This window comes from Camelus bactrianus, chromosome 13 (genome assembly GCF_048773025.1).
Source record: "Camelus bactrianus isolate YW-2024 breed Bactrian camel chromosome 13, ASM4877302v1, whole genome shotgun sequence".
Lineage (NCBI taxonomy): Eukaryota > Metazoa > Chordata > Mammalia > Artiodactyla > Camelidae > Camelus > Camelus bactrianus.
Window position 1 is genome coordinate 43471607 of NC_133551.1, and position 15964 is coordinate 43487570.

A 15964-nucleotide genomic window follows, 5' to 3' on the forward strand; every position below is an offset into this window, starting at 1 on the left:
AGGTAATCAGCTTTTGTTGAGATGTACGTAGATAACAGAACAAAACATCTGGAAGGCAGGCTAGAAAGCAAAGCAAGCTTATCACAGGGGGTTTAGTATTTACTTTACCCTCACAAATCCCCTGCTTAAAACGTCCTATTTTCCAGGTGACCACAGTAATATCCTGAATTGGTGTAGCACTTTAATGACTTCCCGACACTAAATTAGCAGCTCGTCTGATGTCACAACACACAGTAAGGTGGAAAGAGCCAGTGTTATCCCCATTCTATGCACAGCAACCTGAGGCACAGAAGGGCTTGATCCACTGTGTGTCCCAGAGCTGAAGCTAGAATGAGAGCTTGGTGGATCTTTCTGTTTCATCACATTGCCACTCATAAAAGTGGCCTGATTTTCAAAACAATCTCAGAAACCATCCTGACATTTTCAAATACTGAACTAAATGCTTTCATTTACAATCCTCCAGAACCACTGAAACTGTTGTGCATTATTACTGTAGCTATTTCTGAGGCTTACTGGAATACATCCTACAGCCACGTTCACGACTCAGGGTAAAACAGCAGAATGTGGGGAACCCTCTCCGTGAAGGTCTCCTGTCCCAACTGGCAGCAGCACGTAGGCAGACACACACAAGTACACAAGTAGCTCGGCCACCTGCCAGCTGAGTGACCTCAGGTCAGTCATTTTAAACTCCATGAGCCTCGGTTTCCTTATCTAAAGAACGGGGCCACCATTACCTCTTGGGGGTGAGGTCAGGGTTAAATGAGATAAACATCAAGTGACTGGCATCCAGCAGTACTTAATAAATGTAAATTCCCAGCCATTCGCCTGCCTTCTCATATGCTGTCTCCTAAGTGTTCCTTGGAATTATGTAATTGAGGACCCAACCAGAAACAGATATCCCCTTTCCTCCTTCTCTCCCTTTATCGGTCTGCTGGCCCAGTGGTAGAGCCTTTGGAGAGAAGAGGGAAGGAGTTATGAGAGAGAAGGTGTCCCTTCCATTTATAGGTTGCTTTAGTTTACAAGGGTCTTCATGTGTCACCTGGTTTGAACTCGCAAGTATCATCCAATGAAGGTAGGGTAAGGATTTACCTTTTTACTATATATTGAGAAAATGGAAGTCCAAGAAAAAAAGTGACTTATGCAAGGCCACACTCACGTCTATTAAGTGTGTGTGTAGGGGCTGTGGTGTAAGACTTTGATTAACATCTGGCTCACTTCTGGTTAGCCCAATACACTGCATTGTGTTTCTGACCAGGAAGTTTGGGGGGGGGGGTCATGTGTGTGTTGGGGGGAGTACAGAGCTCTTGGGCAGGGCTCACTTCTTTTGTACTTAAAGGTGGTCTGTCTCATTGGGAAGGCTCCACTGACTGGTGAGGGCACTGGGAAGAGAAAAGGCAGCCGAGGACTTGTTGCAGTTTCCAGGGACAGGATCAGGAAATGAGAGTGACATTTGTTTTTCCTGTTTGCTGTCCAGCTCAGGGTCCTGGGGAACCTGCCAGAACTCAGAACGGGAACCCTCACCAGAGAGATGGAAGCCACATGCCCAACCATGGGGTGTGAGTGGGAGGGGGAAGCTGCAGACACTCAGAATCCACCGATACTCGGTTCAGGGCAGCAAGCAAGGAAACCCGCTTCAGGCACCCCCTCTGGCACAGTATCTACACCTGAAGTTAATGAAAACAGGGACTGCACTCAGGTAGCTTCTCTGTGAGGCTGCCTGCCCCTGCCACAAGAAAACTAGACGATCGATCTAACATGCATTCAATTTGAGAAAAGGAAAACTCTACGTATGTGATTTCAGGCTTCATATTCCATCTTACAGTATAGCTGGCAATAGTCTCCACAATCAGAAGCTCTAGTGAGTGTGGTGGGAAGGGGGAGAGGGGCTGGGGTCCTGACCATCACTTGAGAATGGCATCAAGGCGTCACCATCCATATTTCCTTGTTGTGAAGAAAACTCAGACTAGGTGGCTAGGTACCAGTCAGACTAGTCACTTAGACACACATTTAATTTACACATTTTCTTTTTGGTCTCCTTTTACCATTCCACACCCATTTCCCTTTTATCTTGTTTTCTTTTCTTTGCTTTGCTTTGCTTTTTTCTAAATCTATAGCTATTTTAATTTTAGTTCTTTCCCATCATATAAGCCAATTCAAATCCTTTTTGGATCAAATGGCATACAAATGAATAAGAAGTCAGAAAGAAGAGGCAGGATAGGAAACAAGCAAACAAGCAAAGAAAAGAAAAAAGGGAGGAAGAAAGAGAGAGGAAAATAAGAAGCCAAGTGCTTCTTCTTTGGGCTGCACTGGTCTGCTCTGTAAAGTGAGTACGGACCTTGCCTATCTTGGCTACTTCAACAGGATCAGAGGAGGCCCTGAATATAAAAGCCTTTGAAAATAAACATAAAAGGCAAATATGAGGGATTATTAAATATACATTTTATGCTCATACTACCAATAAAATGATTTAATCTGATTTAAGATGTTTGTGATGAGAAATTCTATTAGTGGCCACAGGAGTTAGAGTAATTACCCTAATTAGCTGTATCCACTTAGTGTAGATGGGGCCCTGTCTCACCAGACAGCCAACTGAAAAACAAGAGCCATGCAGAAAACCAAACTCATAAATCAGCAAGAAATTGAAGTCAGTGGAAAAAAGAGTCACTGAGAGAACACGGCCCTGACCTGAGAGAGAAAAACAATGATTCTCAAATCACAGGGGCCACGGGAAGTCTGCAAACTTTCTGTCCACCCCTTTCTGTGTTAGGCCAGGTTATTTATCAGCAACGTAGAAGGAGTCTGACAGGCTTGGGTTCAAATCTCAGCTCCACCACTTACTAGCTGTGACCTTGGACAAATTACTTACCCTCTCTGAACTGATTTCATCAACACAAAGGAAGCACTAACATTTCCCCCACAGGGTAGCCCTGACTGTTCTATTCACAATCCCTTGAAGCTGTCTGTGAAGCTTGGCTCAGCTGCTTTCTCCGCATCTCCTACAATCTGCCATTTAAGGCTCACTTCTATTTGACACTTGCTCTGAGAATCCCAGCCCTCAGCGATCTTCTCCTCCTTTGAACACCCACAGCTGATGCTTTCTTCACCTTCATTCAGCAGAGGTAGAGCGGTGAGGTAACAGAAAGACCAGAGGCTTTGCACTCCCCAGATAGCTGATTCTAAACCTTGACTTCCTCATCCTTAAAATGGGGATAATACCATGGATCATGTATGACTGAGACAAAGCTTCAATGAGGTAACATAGGCGACACGCCTAGCACTGTAGCTGACAGACAGTAAGCATCCCATCAAGCTTCCAGCTTCATTGTATTTTATGAATCAGGGTCAGGAAGGGTGGGTTTGGGCCTTCGTGAAAAAACAAAACAAAAACACCTCATAAAAGAGCAAAGGTGGCATCACCTTCATGCGTCATAAACAGGCTCTCTGCCCCGCCCAGACCTGCAGGGGGCCACAGGGCCCTGTAATTTTTCCCAGCTTCCCCCACTCATTGGCCCTGCTAGCAACAACATGTGGGCACCAACTGTGTCTTCCCCTCTTTCACTCCCTCACAGACCCTGATACAGAATTTAAGGGAAGAGAGGAAAGGAAATAACATTTATTTGGTCTGAGAGAGCAACACTAAATAAATAGAGTTGGCTGATTGAAAACGTTTTACAAATGTAAAAGCCTTATACAAATATATGGTTTCCATCTGAATTTTATCTTCTTTCCAAACTAGAAATATCTTCTCCCATCAAAGCTCAATTTTGGGGCTGTAGGAAAAACAAAAAGGCAACTTAAAGATCTTTAGTTCTGACAAGGAATAAAGGCAGATGACAGGGTTCATCAGTTAAGAGCAGTAAGGGAGATGTGGAATGGGGGCAGGGTGGGGGCAGACTGAAAAAGGAAACCACCACTACCACAGCTCACAGAGGACAAGAAAAAAATGAATTTCCCATTAACACATTTCAGAAAAGCACTTTCCTCCTACCCTGAAGCTGATGAATTACATTTTTTGATAATGTGTGGAAATTTCAGCTTGACATTACCTTCCTGCTTAGTTCCTAGTCTCAATCAACCAGATCATTTTATAGAGAAGGGGGGAGCCAGTGAGTGAGTGTGTGTGGCGGGGAGTGTGTATGTGTTGGGGGAAGGAGGGGTGGCTGGGTGAACAGGGAATTGGTCTTAGGAACCAAACAGTCAGCTAAAGCACAGAAATAGAAAATCCTTAAAATACCCAGGCCTGATTCACATCCTAGGTAAAAATCCTTTGAGACAGCTCTCCTGGGACGTGAGAATATTTTCCTATGGTTATCTGAGTTTGGAAGCAGGGCAGAAACGTCTGATTTGGAAGGGAAGATGAAGGGAAAGATAGCCAGGGGGCAAAGGGAAAGCATACCTGGTCTATAATCCTGACTATTGCCATCCTGGGAAAAAAATGTGTCAAAGGAAGCAGAATGTACCTGTACGAACGCTAAGCCTCACAGCTCCACTCAACTGCCAAAGTGTCCTAATTAGAAAGGATGAGGGGTCTCAGATTGCCCTTGATGGCGGTGTAAGAGGCACAATGATTATATGGTTTACAGTTTCCACTTAACGTTCTAACGCTCTCCAAGTTCCCCTTAATAAGGCAGACTCCCTATTCTCCTGTTTGGTAACCCCATTAGTCTGCCAAATCTTTTCCATACCTAAAAATTTTCCATTCACCCCCAACAATAATCAACTGCCCTCCCCAAATCAACAACTCAAAATTCTTTTATTCTTCTTTGTGGAATATGTATAAAATGACTACAGGGAGGTGATAAATAAAATAACAGATGCAAATTTGCCTGATTTTCCTCTGAATTCAGGAGGCGCATTGCACTGTACCAAGCACATTTTCAAAATCAGCAGCAAAATATGCTGATAAATGCGACTATTTCCTCTACCCTTCCCATCACTAACGAATATCCCTCTGATGTGCATGTAGAAAAGTTCATTTAGCTAATCAATATCTTGGGATTTTCTTGGATATGCATAATTGAGGCTGGGTTTTAACTATGCTTAAATTTAAGGCAGCATCCATTTCAATATAGTGCTTGCAAGATAAAGAAAAGGCGAACACAGTGAAGGTTACTTTGTGAAGAAAGAATCTGAGGGTAAAAACCACTCCACATCTATTTTTCCCTTGTTCAGGTAAGCAGTGGCCTATTTAATTTTAAAATATTGGTATTTATTTATTTATTTATTTTAATGCACAGCATTCTATTTTCCAAAACAAAAGATTCTGAAATCTAATTATGTTTTGCCTGTACTAAAAGTTTTCATTCCCTAGGTTATATAAGCTGAGCTGGTTTGTAAAGGGGAGAAGCCAGTTTAGTATTTTTAGGGATACTGCCAGAGAGAAACTACCATGGGATAACTCACAATTAGTCAGAGAGCCAAGAGTTCAAGTCCCAGCTCCTCTGCTTGGAAGCTAAGTCACCTTGGGCAAATGACTCAGTTGTTTATAAGTCCAAATTCCTTCAACTGCAAAATGACTGTCTTGGGGATTATATGCAACGCCCTTTATAGACCTCAGCACAATGCTTAGCACATAGTAAGCACTCAATAAACACTGGCTATGATTATGAATCTCTAAGAAGTCCCAATTTACTATTTAAATGAGCAACTATATTTAAAGCTTTTAATATAGTACCCAGAATACACAGAAAGCACACAAAAACATACAAAAGATGCTGCTATTATTTTTATTCATCTTTGCCGGGTGCTGTCAGAGATTATACCAATAAAGTTACCCTAGGGCTGAATTCACATTTCAGGAGTGAATTCAAAGCACTTTCATATTTTAGGATTTTTTTAGAGCCTCTTAAGGTTTATAAAGTTATCTTAGAAGCAAAACTTCACTAAATTCCCAGTGTCCCTATCAGTCCAGTTTCCTGTAAGTATATGCGGTAACTTAAAGCAACCCACAACCCTCACTCTCCTCTCCCTCTCAGCCCAAGACTGTATCCCTTGTAATGCCTCTTGGCCTCAATGCTCTAACAGACATTGCCCCCCTTCCCCCACTGCTGTAGTCCATGCCCCACATCTCACCTCCTGAGAAGGACATACAGGATTATTAGCACTTTCACAAATCTGAGAAAGAACAGAAGTTACCCAATGTCACTGTATCAAAACTGAGTTGGTTCCTTTAATTAGACATGTGATTCTAGACACAAAGGTTGTGGCAAAGAAGTCATCCAGATGTCCCCCAGTAGCAAAGCATCTTTTTTGCCTTATTCTGCTTTTTCCACTGAATGATAACATTAATAAAGCCAAAGATATGTGCTATAAAGGAAGAAATGGGTTAGAGCTGGGGCTTAGGAAATGTGTTTGTCCACTGGGGTGCAACTCTGACTTAAAGTTTTGGTATGCTTAATTTAACTTGGCAATGCTGCCTCATATCAGACTACTGCTTCCAAAGAGGCACGTCCCAACTCTGCTGCCTCTGTCCAAAGCACAGAGGAATAAAAAAAGGCTTTTATTCTTAGACTGGAATTTTAGCTCTATTCCTTTGCTTTTCTTCCCTCTACCTAAATCCTAACCCTATCTTTCAAATGTCCCCCAATAGCTCCAGCTAACACAAACCTCACCCTTTCTCAACCATCCACAGCCCATATGGTCTGTTCCACATATGGGTCACTCCATATATTCAGTTTTACAATCAATAATGTTCAGTTTGGACCACCCTGTCCTCAAAACACCCCCTTCCCCATCCCTTAGAGCTCTCACTTGCCTGAAATGGTTAGAAAACTACCCTTAAAAACTACACTGCACGGGCACATGGAGAGTGACATCAGAAAAAATAGAATTCTTCTTTATCACTATGATGCAAAGAATCACACAATCTAGATAAGCAGACCAAAACTGTTTGTTATTATACAGAGATTTATTTCTGGGGATTTTTCTTTGTTACTTTCCCCCCTCCTTTCTCTATTCCTTTTGGAGAGGGGTGATAACAAGAGAGACAATTATAAAAACGCAATTTAGCATTCCAGCTGTTCTGGCTTTAAGACATACCCTGAGTCACCTAACTCTATCCCAGCTAAGCCATATGTTTCCTCCCCTAAAACACTGATCATCTAGGAACCTGGCTTCAGAAATTCAGTCTCAAAGTCTGAAAAACAAGAAGGCAACAAAATAAAAAATAAGAAACAAATTCAATTATCTTCAGTCCACAGGAATAACAGAATTTCTACGAGGGGCTTGGGATTGTTTGCCCGAGTTTCTTGGTTGCACAAAAATCCTTGCAGGCCGTGTACCACTTTCTTTCCCCTCCAACAACAGAGGCTGAAGGTGGATGGAGGAGAAAAACAAAGGACATAGCTTCCAGAGCCACCTCACGTCCACAACTGCACACAAAAGCAACTTGGCACACATGGTTTCTCTCCCTGGTACCTAGATTATCCTGATAAATGTCCTTCCCCAAATGGGGAAAGAAAATCTAATATCTCTGAGAAGATAAGTAGCAGAGATGTCCAAAAGCACTGTAAGGGAATCTTAAACTTGGCACTTTCAGTAAATTTGGCTCTACACCGAAGACTGAGCTGTATCCTCGGAGGATGATAAATATTATCTTGCCTCTCTTTACACACAAGAGTCTTGTTGAAAGCCATGGTGCATTAGGTACTCTCCAGAGGGTGGTCAGTAACTGCTACTCAGAGGAACACAGCGTTTCACTGGGTTATGGGATTAGGGCTAGGCAGAGGCACCCTGCACATGCTTCCACATAAGATCATGCTTTTGGAAATGGGGGTGGGGGGCTGGGGCGGTGGGGTGTCAGAGGTGTGGTGAAATCAGCTCCACCAGCTGCTAATTATCATGCTCCCTGGGGAAGTTACTTAACCTCACTAAGCTTCAGTGTCCACATGTAAGGAAATGGAGATGGTTTTCAGAGTTCAATGAAATAAGGTACGTCCACTGCTTACCAAGTACCTGGCACAGAGTAAGTACTTGATATATGATAGCAATTATGCCCTTAGCACCACAACACTTAAGTCCACGCCCAAATTCAAATGGAGAATTCATCAACAGTCCTCAGCTAAGAGTGAATCTAGCCTCTGGCAACATCATCAATGATTTCTCTTTTTGTCTTTCTCTCTTTCTCTCTCTGTTCTCCTCCCTTCCTTCCTTCATTCCTTCCTCCCTCCCTCGCTCCCTCCCTTCCTTTTCTTTCTTTCTGCCTGTCTCTCTCATTCTCAATTTTAGAAGCCAGAACTTTCTAAGGGGATCTATATATCCTCTTACAGAGTGGTTTGGGTAGAAAATCTTCATCTTGGATTCTTATCTCTTTGCCACTTCCCACCCCTCAATCCTCCCACTGGATATTTAGAACTTCTTGTAAACTTCACAGGATCGAGATGCATTGAGATCTGTAGGAGGTGTTGGAGGAAAAGGGGGGACTGGGATGGTAAAAATCAGGGCAACAAAAATACCTATGATGTCATTTACCCCGACTTCTGAACCAGCAGCAGCAGCCTTTCAATTTGCCTTTCAACTTGCCTGGCGTGATACCTCACCTCTCCTAGACCGTGTTATCACTTAACCCCAAATGTAGGCCTAGCCCGTGTTATCACTTAACCCCAAATGTAGACCCTCAGAGGGTCTCCCACTAGAGCCATCCCCAATTCTTCCCCACCTCCCCACAGCCCCATCTCTTCCTCCTCCTCTGACTTGTAGTGTAGCCAATTAAACCTGAACAACGGGTGGATGGAGGAAATATGCTGCATCTATGGAATGGTACAGCAGGGACCAGTTTCACTGTTAATTTAAAATGCTAGAATTAATTAGGTAGTGTAAATGAAGAATTTAATAAGCACTCTTTACAACCACAAGTTCTACTTTTATTAAACACTGCTACCAAATGAGGGCAAATATCTCTGGTCTCTCTGTATTTCCCTGCCTCATTCCCATAAGTTCTCTGCAAATAAAATTCTTTTTCCCCTGAATTAAAAAAATGGATAATTATAAATTTATGCCTGAATTGTATTTCTGCTTTCAACCCATAAGCTTATTCTTTAAGCTCAGATGCTTGTGCTAGAGAGGGTGCTAAACAAACCAAAGTTGACAATTTTGGTTTTGTATACCAAATTAAAGGCTGTCTTCGAAGCTGTCACTCCTATTCAAATCCATTCAGTGAACTACCAAATTAGCATTCTTTCAGTAAAGGAATCTGCTTGTTTAAACATGTGTCTTTAGAAAACAAGGAACAACACCATGAATCAGTACGTCTCAAAAATCTCACTCTAGTTCTAAAGGAACTCTTTTGAAAAGGTGATTAATAACATTCACTAATATAGCTGGTAGAGTCCCTATTTAGAAGGTAAGGCTACACCAAAAATATATTTTCTATACAAGAGTGGGAGGAGGAATCATATGGTTAACTGGTTTTAATTTGGTTTGAATTATCATCCTATTATATAAAGATTATTCAGGAATCTAAATATTGGCTTTCTGAGAGCACACGGAATTCTGTTAAAGGATGGATGATCCGGGCTCTGAGGTAAGATAATCAAAGCGCTGGTCCTATTTGGAGACCTTGATAAAATTTCTCTGTTCTAGCTACTCTCCTTGAAACACACTAACTGTACCTATAAAAATAACACCCCCCCTCAATTACTGAGAGACTGCTATGCTAGGCATCACGCTAGGCAGTATACATCCAATCTCTCATTTAATCCTCACAATAAGCCCTGGGAGAAAGTATTATTTTTCAATTTTACAGAAGAGGAAATTATGTTTGGAGGGTTACGTGACATATTTTCGACAGTTATTTTAGCTTTATGATTTTGCAAAATACTTAATATATTGCAATATTGCAAGAGAATTAGAAGAATTGGAGAATATATATAGCTACATGCACACAAATACACTGGATCCTCTGATTTAAAATCAAGATAATATATCTCCTCATTTTAATTACAGAATTTCCTTTTTTCTTATATAGGCCAGCTGCTCTTCAATTAAACCATCCAGAGACAGGGAGACAAAAGTCAACACTCAAAAATGACAAACACTCAAAGTTGAGCATGAACGACTTTAGGAGTGGAGCATCAGAGAGCAGTAGCTTCACTGCCATCAGGAAGTAGTCCAGCGTTCTTCCAAGAAAACAACCTCACTTCCAGAAAGGTTACAGGGAAACACCCGCAGCACCAGCCCCAAAGAATTACAGCGTCAGCATCTGGCGAACATTAGGTCCTCAATGAATGGCTATCGGTTAGAAAAAAAATCAGAACCTAAAAATTTCAGGTATGAAGTATGGGGTTCTGTTTCACTTTCAAGTAAAAAGTCTCTGACTTCTCAGAGTATCTTCAAAACAAACAAATAAATAAAACAAAATACCTTCATTCAGCATCTCCCTCCTATTGCGGTGTAATTTTATTTCAGGATAATCTGCTATCCTTAGGGCCTATTTCTCCCCAGCGACAATGGGGCAGTTGTGACCTCCTTTCACAAGTCCACAATGGCCCCCTTTAAAACACTGTCTCGGACACATGGAAGAACATTGGACACACACAAACCAAATGTTTGAGAGGGAAGGAATACATAGGTAAAAACTAGAATGGGGAGGGCAGAGGGCAGAGCTGAGAACTAAAGAACAAAGGGTAGAGGTGGCTGATTAGGAATAAAAGGAGATACAACCAAAGGATTATTTCACACAAAATAAGGCTGAGGAAGCTCCAAAATCTTTATCTGTGATGACATTTCATGTAGTGTACACACACAGATGAGTTTACGACCGCGTGCCCCGCTGTCCTTGAATGCAGGAGGCACGCTGCAGACGCTCACAGGCACCACCACGCATAGGCACTGCTGCTGAGCTCTGCACATGTAACGGAACAATGTAGCTGTGAATCCCAAGCCTAGAATATTGAAGAAGAGCATACCTGTAATTTTGTCTCTCACGAGTTTGCAGGATTCTATTTCACCAATGCTCCCAAAGAGACTCCTGAATTCCTCTTGGGTCATATTCTGGGGTAAATAGTTGACTATGAGGTTGGTTTTGCTGTCATCTGTGGCTGCCCCTGTCTGCATGGGAGAAGGACAGTTTCTATTGTTGCTGGAGGGTCCATTGCTTGTATTGGATGTCGGGCCATTTGACACCTGAGGCTCCATGGTGCTAATTATCTAAATAAAAATAAAAATATTAAGCCTTTTGATATCTCAAAGATACAAAGTCTCTTTCAAGATTTTATTTTTTTAACAGAAAGAGAACAAGATAAAGCAAGATGGAGCAAAAGAGACGGGGTTGTGAACACAGCCAATTTAGAAGCATGTTTTTAACCAAAATGTTAAACTCCCCTTGCTATTTTTAGGCCAGCCCATAGATTTTGAACATAGACTAGAATGCAGTGGGAACTCTCCCATTATTTTGTTAATGAAAAGCTAATTCCTGTTTTCATTACACAATCACTCTCAGAAATGTATACTTAAGCCACACCAAATTATAATTAAAATGTAAAGTAATAATCATGATTAAAATTATAGTTCCATTAAAGCTGAAAAAGCTAAATATAGAGGGCTATGCTCACAAGATCAAATACAGTACCTGTTTATTAACTATCTCATAAAGTAAAATGACATTAAATTAAGGGGGGCTGTTCCATATGGGAAGGATTTAGATTTTCACTGATGCTTAATACCGATCAAACTTCAGATTTCATAAGCACATGCTGGGGAGCTACAAAGTTATCTAATGATTTTTCTCCCCAGCCACTCTGTTGTTTTTCCTGGACCTCTAATAAAAACTAAAAACACGAAGGAAAGGTTCCCTCTAGGTCTCCACCTTAGGTCTAGCACAACCCCAGGTTGTCTTCTCACACATTACTCAAAAAGGACTTCCTCTGTACTTCAATAGTTAATTAAACAAACATTTACATGAATGTGTGAACCGCCCTAGGCAGCACGCATGGGGATAGAGATAAGTCTTAGTCTCTACCCACAAGAAGCTTACAGTCTGTAGAGGACACAGACAGACAAATGATTATTTTAGGACAGCGGGCATGTGGTGGGGGAGCAACTAATTCTGCTTACAGTATAGGAGCAATCAGGGGAAGTCCCGAGAAGATGATGCCAGAAGGTTTTACATGAAAAATGGGTTTAAGCTCATGGAACCAGGTCATAAAGATGTCCTGTATTGTACGACCAACAGAGAATCACAAAACTGCAGAGCACAGAGGCACTTCAGGGAATAAAATTCAGTTCAAAATCCTCATGTTTGAGATGAATTTCAGAGACATCCAGCAACTTCTTTGTCACCACAGGAAAGTAGGGCAAAGTCTGGGCCTGCACCTGGTTTTCCTGGCCCCAAATGCAGCCCCAAAGTCCCAATTTTCCATTCTATCCTAGCACCACCCCTTATGTGTCCCTCCTGATGTGGCTTCTGCTGCCTGTGAAATCGATCATCAACGCCTTGGAAATGCAATTGTGCTCTGCCATTCCAGAGTTGTGTGACCTTGGGTAAGGGACTTGAACTCTCGGAACCTTAGTTTTCCTCATTTGAAAAGGGAGAACAATATGCTGTTTGCCTCGCAAGACGGTAAGAAGGATCTGATGTCATGATGTATGTGAAGTGCCTGAACAGCGGTGGGAAGACAACCATGATCAGAGATATTTATTAAGGTCACTCTGCCAATCACGTGATGTGACTTCTCTCACTGACTCCCCGCAAGAAGGCATATTCTAATATTCTCTACATTTTGTAGACGAGGAAACCAAGGTTTAGCAGATATCTGATTACTAGTAGCTTCCATTATTATTATGATTTGGCTGCTCAGAGAATTTGGGGGAGATAAGCATTTTTATTTAATATGTATGTAGTAAAGTGTATAAATCTTAAGGGTACAACTCAAGGAATGTTTAAAAAGTGAGCACAACTCACACCTGAGTGACTTTTCAGACCACGATATAGAACCTGACCAGCACTCCAGAAGCCTTTCTTATGTCCCCACCCCCGTCATTCACACCACCCCCCAAAGGTAACCACTCTTCTGACTTCTCATCCACAAATTTATCGGATCTGTTTTTGAATTTTATATACATGGAATCACACAAAACGTACTCTCTCATGTTTTTTCACACATTACGTCTGGGTGTCACCCATGTTGTGAGATGCAGGCTGTTCTCCACTGCTGCAGAGAATTCCACTGTATGCAAATACCATGTTTTATTTATCTCTTCTACCTTGATGTGTATTTGGGTTCTTTCCAGTTTCTAATTGTGATAGATATTGCTGCTATGAGCATTATCTATACACACGCAGTTCTGCTGGGAATACTCCTGGGTGTATTCTGCTTTAGTAGACACTGTCAAAAGTTTTTCTAAGTAGCTGTACCAACTGACACTCCCACTAGCTGAGTATGAAAGTTCTAGTTGTTGCTCATCCTCGTCAACATTCAGAGACTGGTTTTGTTTTTATTCTGTTTTGTTTTCTGCTTATTTTCTCATCTGAAGCATAGTGGTATTAAAAAAAAAAGGAATGAGTTTTTAGTCAAGGGAACAGCTGATCTAAAATTCTAGGTCTACTACTTACTAGCTCTGTGATCTCAAGCAGGTTCTTTCAATACTCTTGAGCCTCAGTTTCCTCTTTGTAAACTGGAATAAGGCCTATCGCATAAGGTTATATCTATCTATCTATCTATCTATCTATCTATCTATCTATCTATCTATCTGTCTGTCTGTCTGTCTATCTACCTAAAGTGCCTAGAACATAAAGTAACTATAAGTATCATTACTATTATTCCTCATCATGCCCTACACAGGTGACTGTTACTCTAACTGTTTTTCCTTCTGATAATCACAAATGGGAAACGAAATCAAAAGAAAAAAGAAGTCTCAAGAGGAGGCAGGGAAATAAGGTAGACTGAAGAGGGTGGGGAGCTTCTATGATTCTTTACCAAGAACCATCTTGGCTTCAGGTCAACTGTGGGATTGTGTTAGGCTGGCCCAGACAGCAAGGAGAAAGCAAAGAGATCCCTGGAAGAAGCTTAAATCAAGCTGCCCTCAGCACTGATAGAAACTGCACCCAGTAATGCCTATTCAGCGGCTCTGCCCTTGAGGCCAGGATCCAGGAAAGAATGAGGGCGATGGGCCCAGGGGAAAGGGTCATGCTAATGGAGATGATGTTACAGAGCATCCTCCCCACTCCTGGCTGGGAGGTAGGTTTCTGCCAAGCAGTCGGGCCTCCTGGGGTCTGCAGGGCCTCCACTCGCCGTGTTGCCTCACTGCTTCACTGAGATAGGTGTCCAGGCAACAAACACAAGAAGCACTGCCAACTCAATAAGGAACCTGAAAGACAGAATCTATCCAATTCAGGAGGCTGGTCTGGCAGAACCACAGAGCTGCCCAACTACTACATTTCGACTTAATGTCAAAAAAGCCCATCCCACAATCTACAGGACACCTTCCCTGCTCCACCTTCTTAGGTTCCCCTTCTTGCAGCCCCTGGTCAAACACCTAGAAAATATCCAGCACTGAGGCAGCTATGGGTGTTAAAGAAAGTAAGTCGTACCTAACTAAGCACGCTGAGATTCTGTGCGACCAAGACTATTAAAGGTCACCTGACAGCTGGGTTCATTTTTTTTGTTTGTTTACTGGATGCTTGACTCATAGACACAGTGGTGAAAGTCAGCACTTGTCCTTGTGAATGTTTCACAGGTCTCCCTGCTCTGGAAGACCTAGGAAGTATCAAGTCTGCAGCAGAGAAATTTCAGTTCCCTAATCAGCTTTCTGGATCTCCTTATATCCTATGTGGATTTCCTAATTTATGTGGACTCCTGGAGTTGAGCCCCATCTGAACATCAGACAACCCGAACTGGCCCAAACCTTTGAAAGGGAGCCATGAGATGCAACGTTCAGTAGTGAGCCACTTCAACAGACCAAGCCTATAAATTAGGTCGAGTCATTCTCGTCCCATGGAGATGGAGCTCTGCACACACGCTACCCAGTTATCCTTCTGTGGCCTCAGAAAGAACTGAGGAAAATACACACATACACACACACAGAGTTTTCTCAATAAAAATGTACAGCTCTAAAGCTGAGAAACATTTGCCAATGTGTTAATATACATCGTGTGATAAGACCTGTCGCTAGTCTTAATGATGCATCCCAGTATGCAAGACAGGCTTAAAAAAAGAATCAGAAATGTAAAATGTCAGAATCAAATCTGACACACAAGTGAACCAAGAGGATTTTAAAACATTATTTGGAAAATAAGAGAAGTTGCCGAGATATAAATATATCGAATCCAAGAATAGGAAATGACAGCATTTAAAGTTACGTGATAGATCTTAAAGAGAGGACACCTGTAATCTCTACTTGGGAAACAGACCAGAGTAAACATGAGTATTAGAGAGAACAATACCCTCCAGTAAGTTCTGAGGTGGCTCAGCAAATCAGAACACTTGCTTCCCAGGCTAAGGCCTTTAATATTGTAACAGCACAATGTTCATTGCAAATAAATATATCAGTTACTCAAGTGTACACATGTACTTTAATGAAACATTCTGTGTGGGTCTCACAGCCAACTTCATAGCTGACCAGGTTTCAAACCCTTGACTTGCCTTCCTCCCCTCTTATGAATGGCAATTAAGAACAGAATTACAGTCAGCATCCAGGATAGAGCACTGAGGAGGTTCAGTTGACTTCAAACTCTAATGGTTGTACAAAGCACTGCATTAAATCTTTTATGTTCCCATGATATATTTTAAGAAACATTATACAGGCAGAAAATTTCAGGGATAAACTATTAGAGCAGTGCACAATAACGGAGGCACTCAAATCCTGTCATTGTAAATGTCGATGGTTTGAATGACTAATTACTCACACTCAACACATTAACCTCACCCCTCACACTACATTTTTTTTTTTTTTCCTGCAAAATATGCAACAAAAGCAGGAGGGAAGGCCTCAGGCATGCAGCTGCTGGATCAACATTCAGGGTCATTTA

The 15964-nt window shown here is 41.9% G+C and overlaps 1 protein-coding gene across 3 annotated transcripts in view; it reads right to left on the reverse strand.

Moving 5' to 3' along the window:
- The window catches only part of ELAVL4 (ELAV like RNA binding protein 4), an 87851-nt gene that overhangs the window by 40171 nt on the left and 31716 nt on the right, over window positions 1–15964 (reverse strand). For all 3 annotated transcript variants that reach the window (XM_010951822.3, XM_010951828.2, XM_010951827.2), the window contains exon 2: window positions 10905–11145. In XM_010951822.3, coding sequence (XP_010950124.1) covers window positions 10905–11145 — 241 coding nt within the window. The remainder of the gene's footprint in view (window positions 1–10904; window positions 11146–15964) is intronic.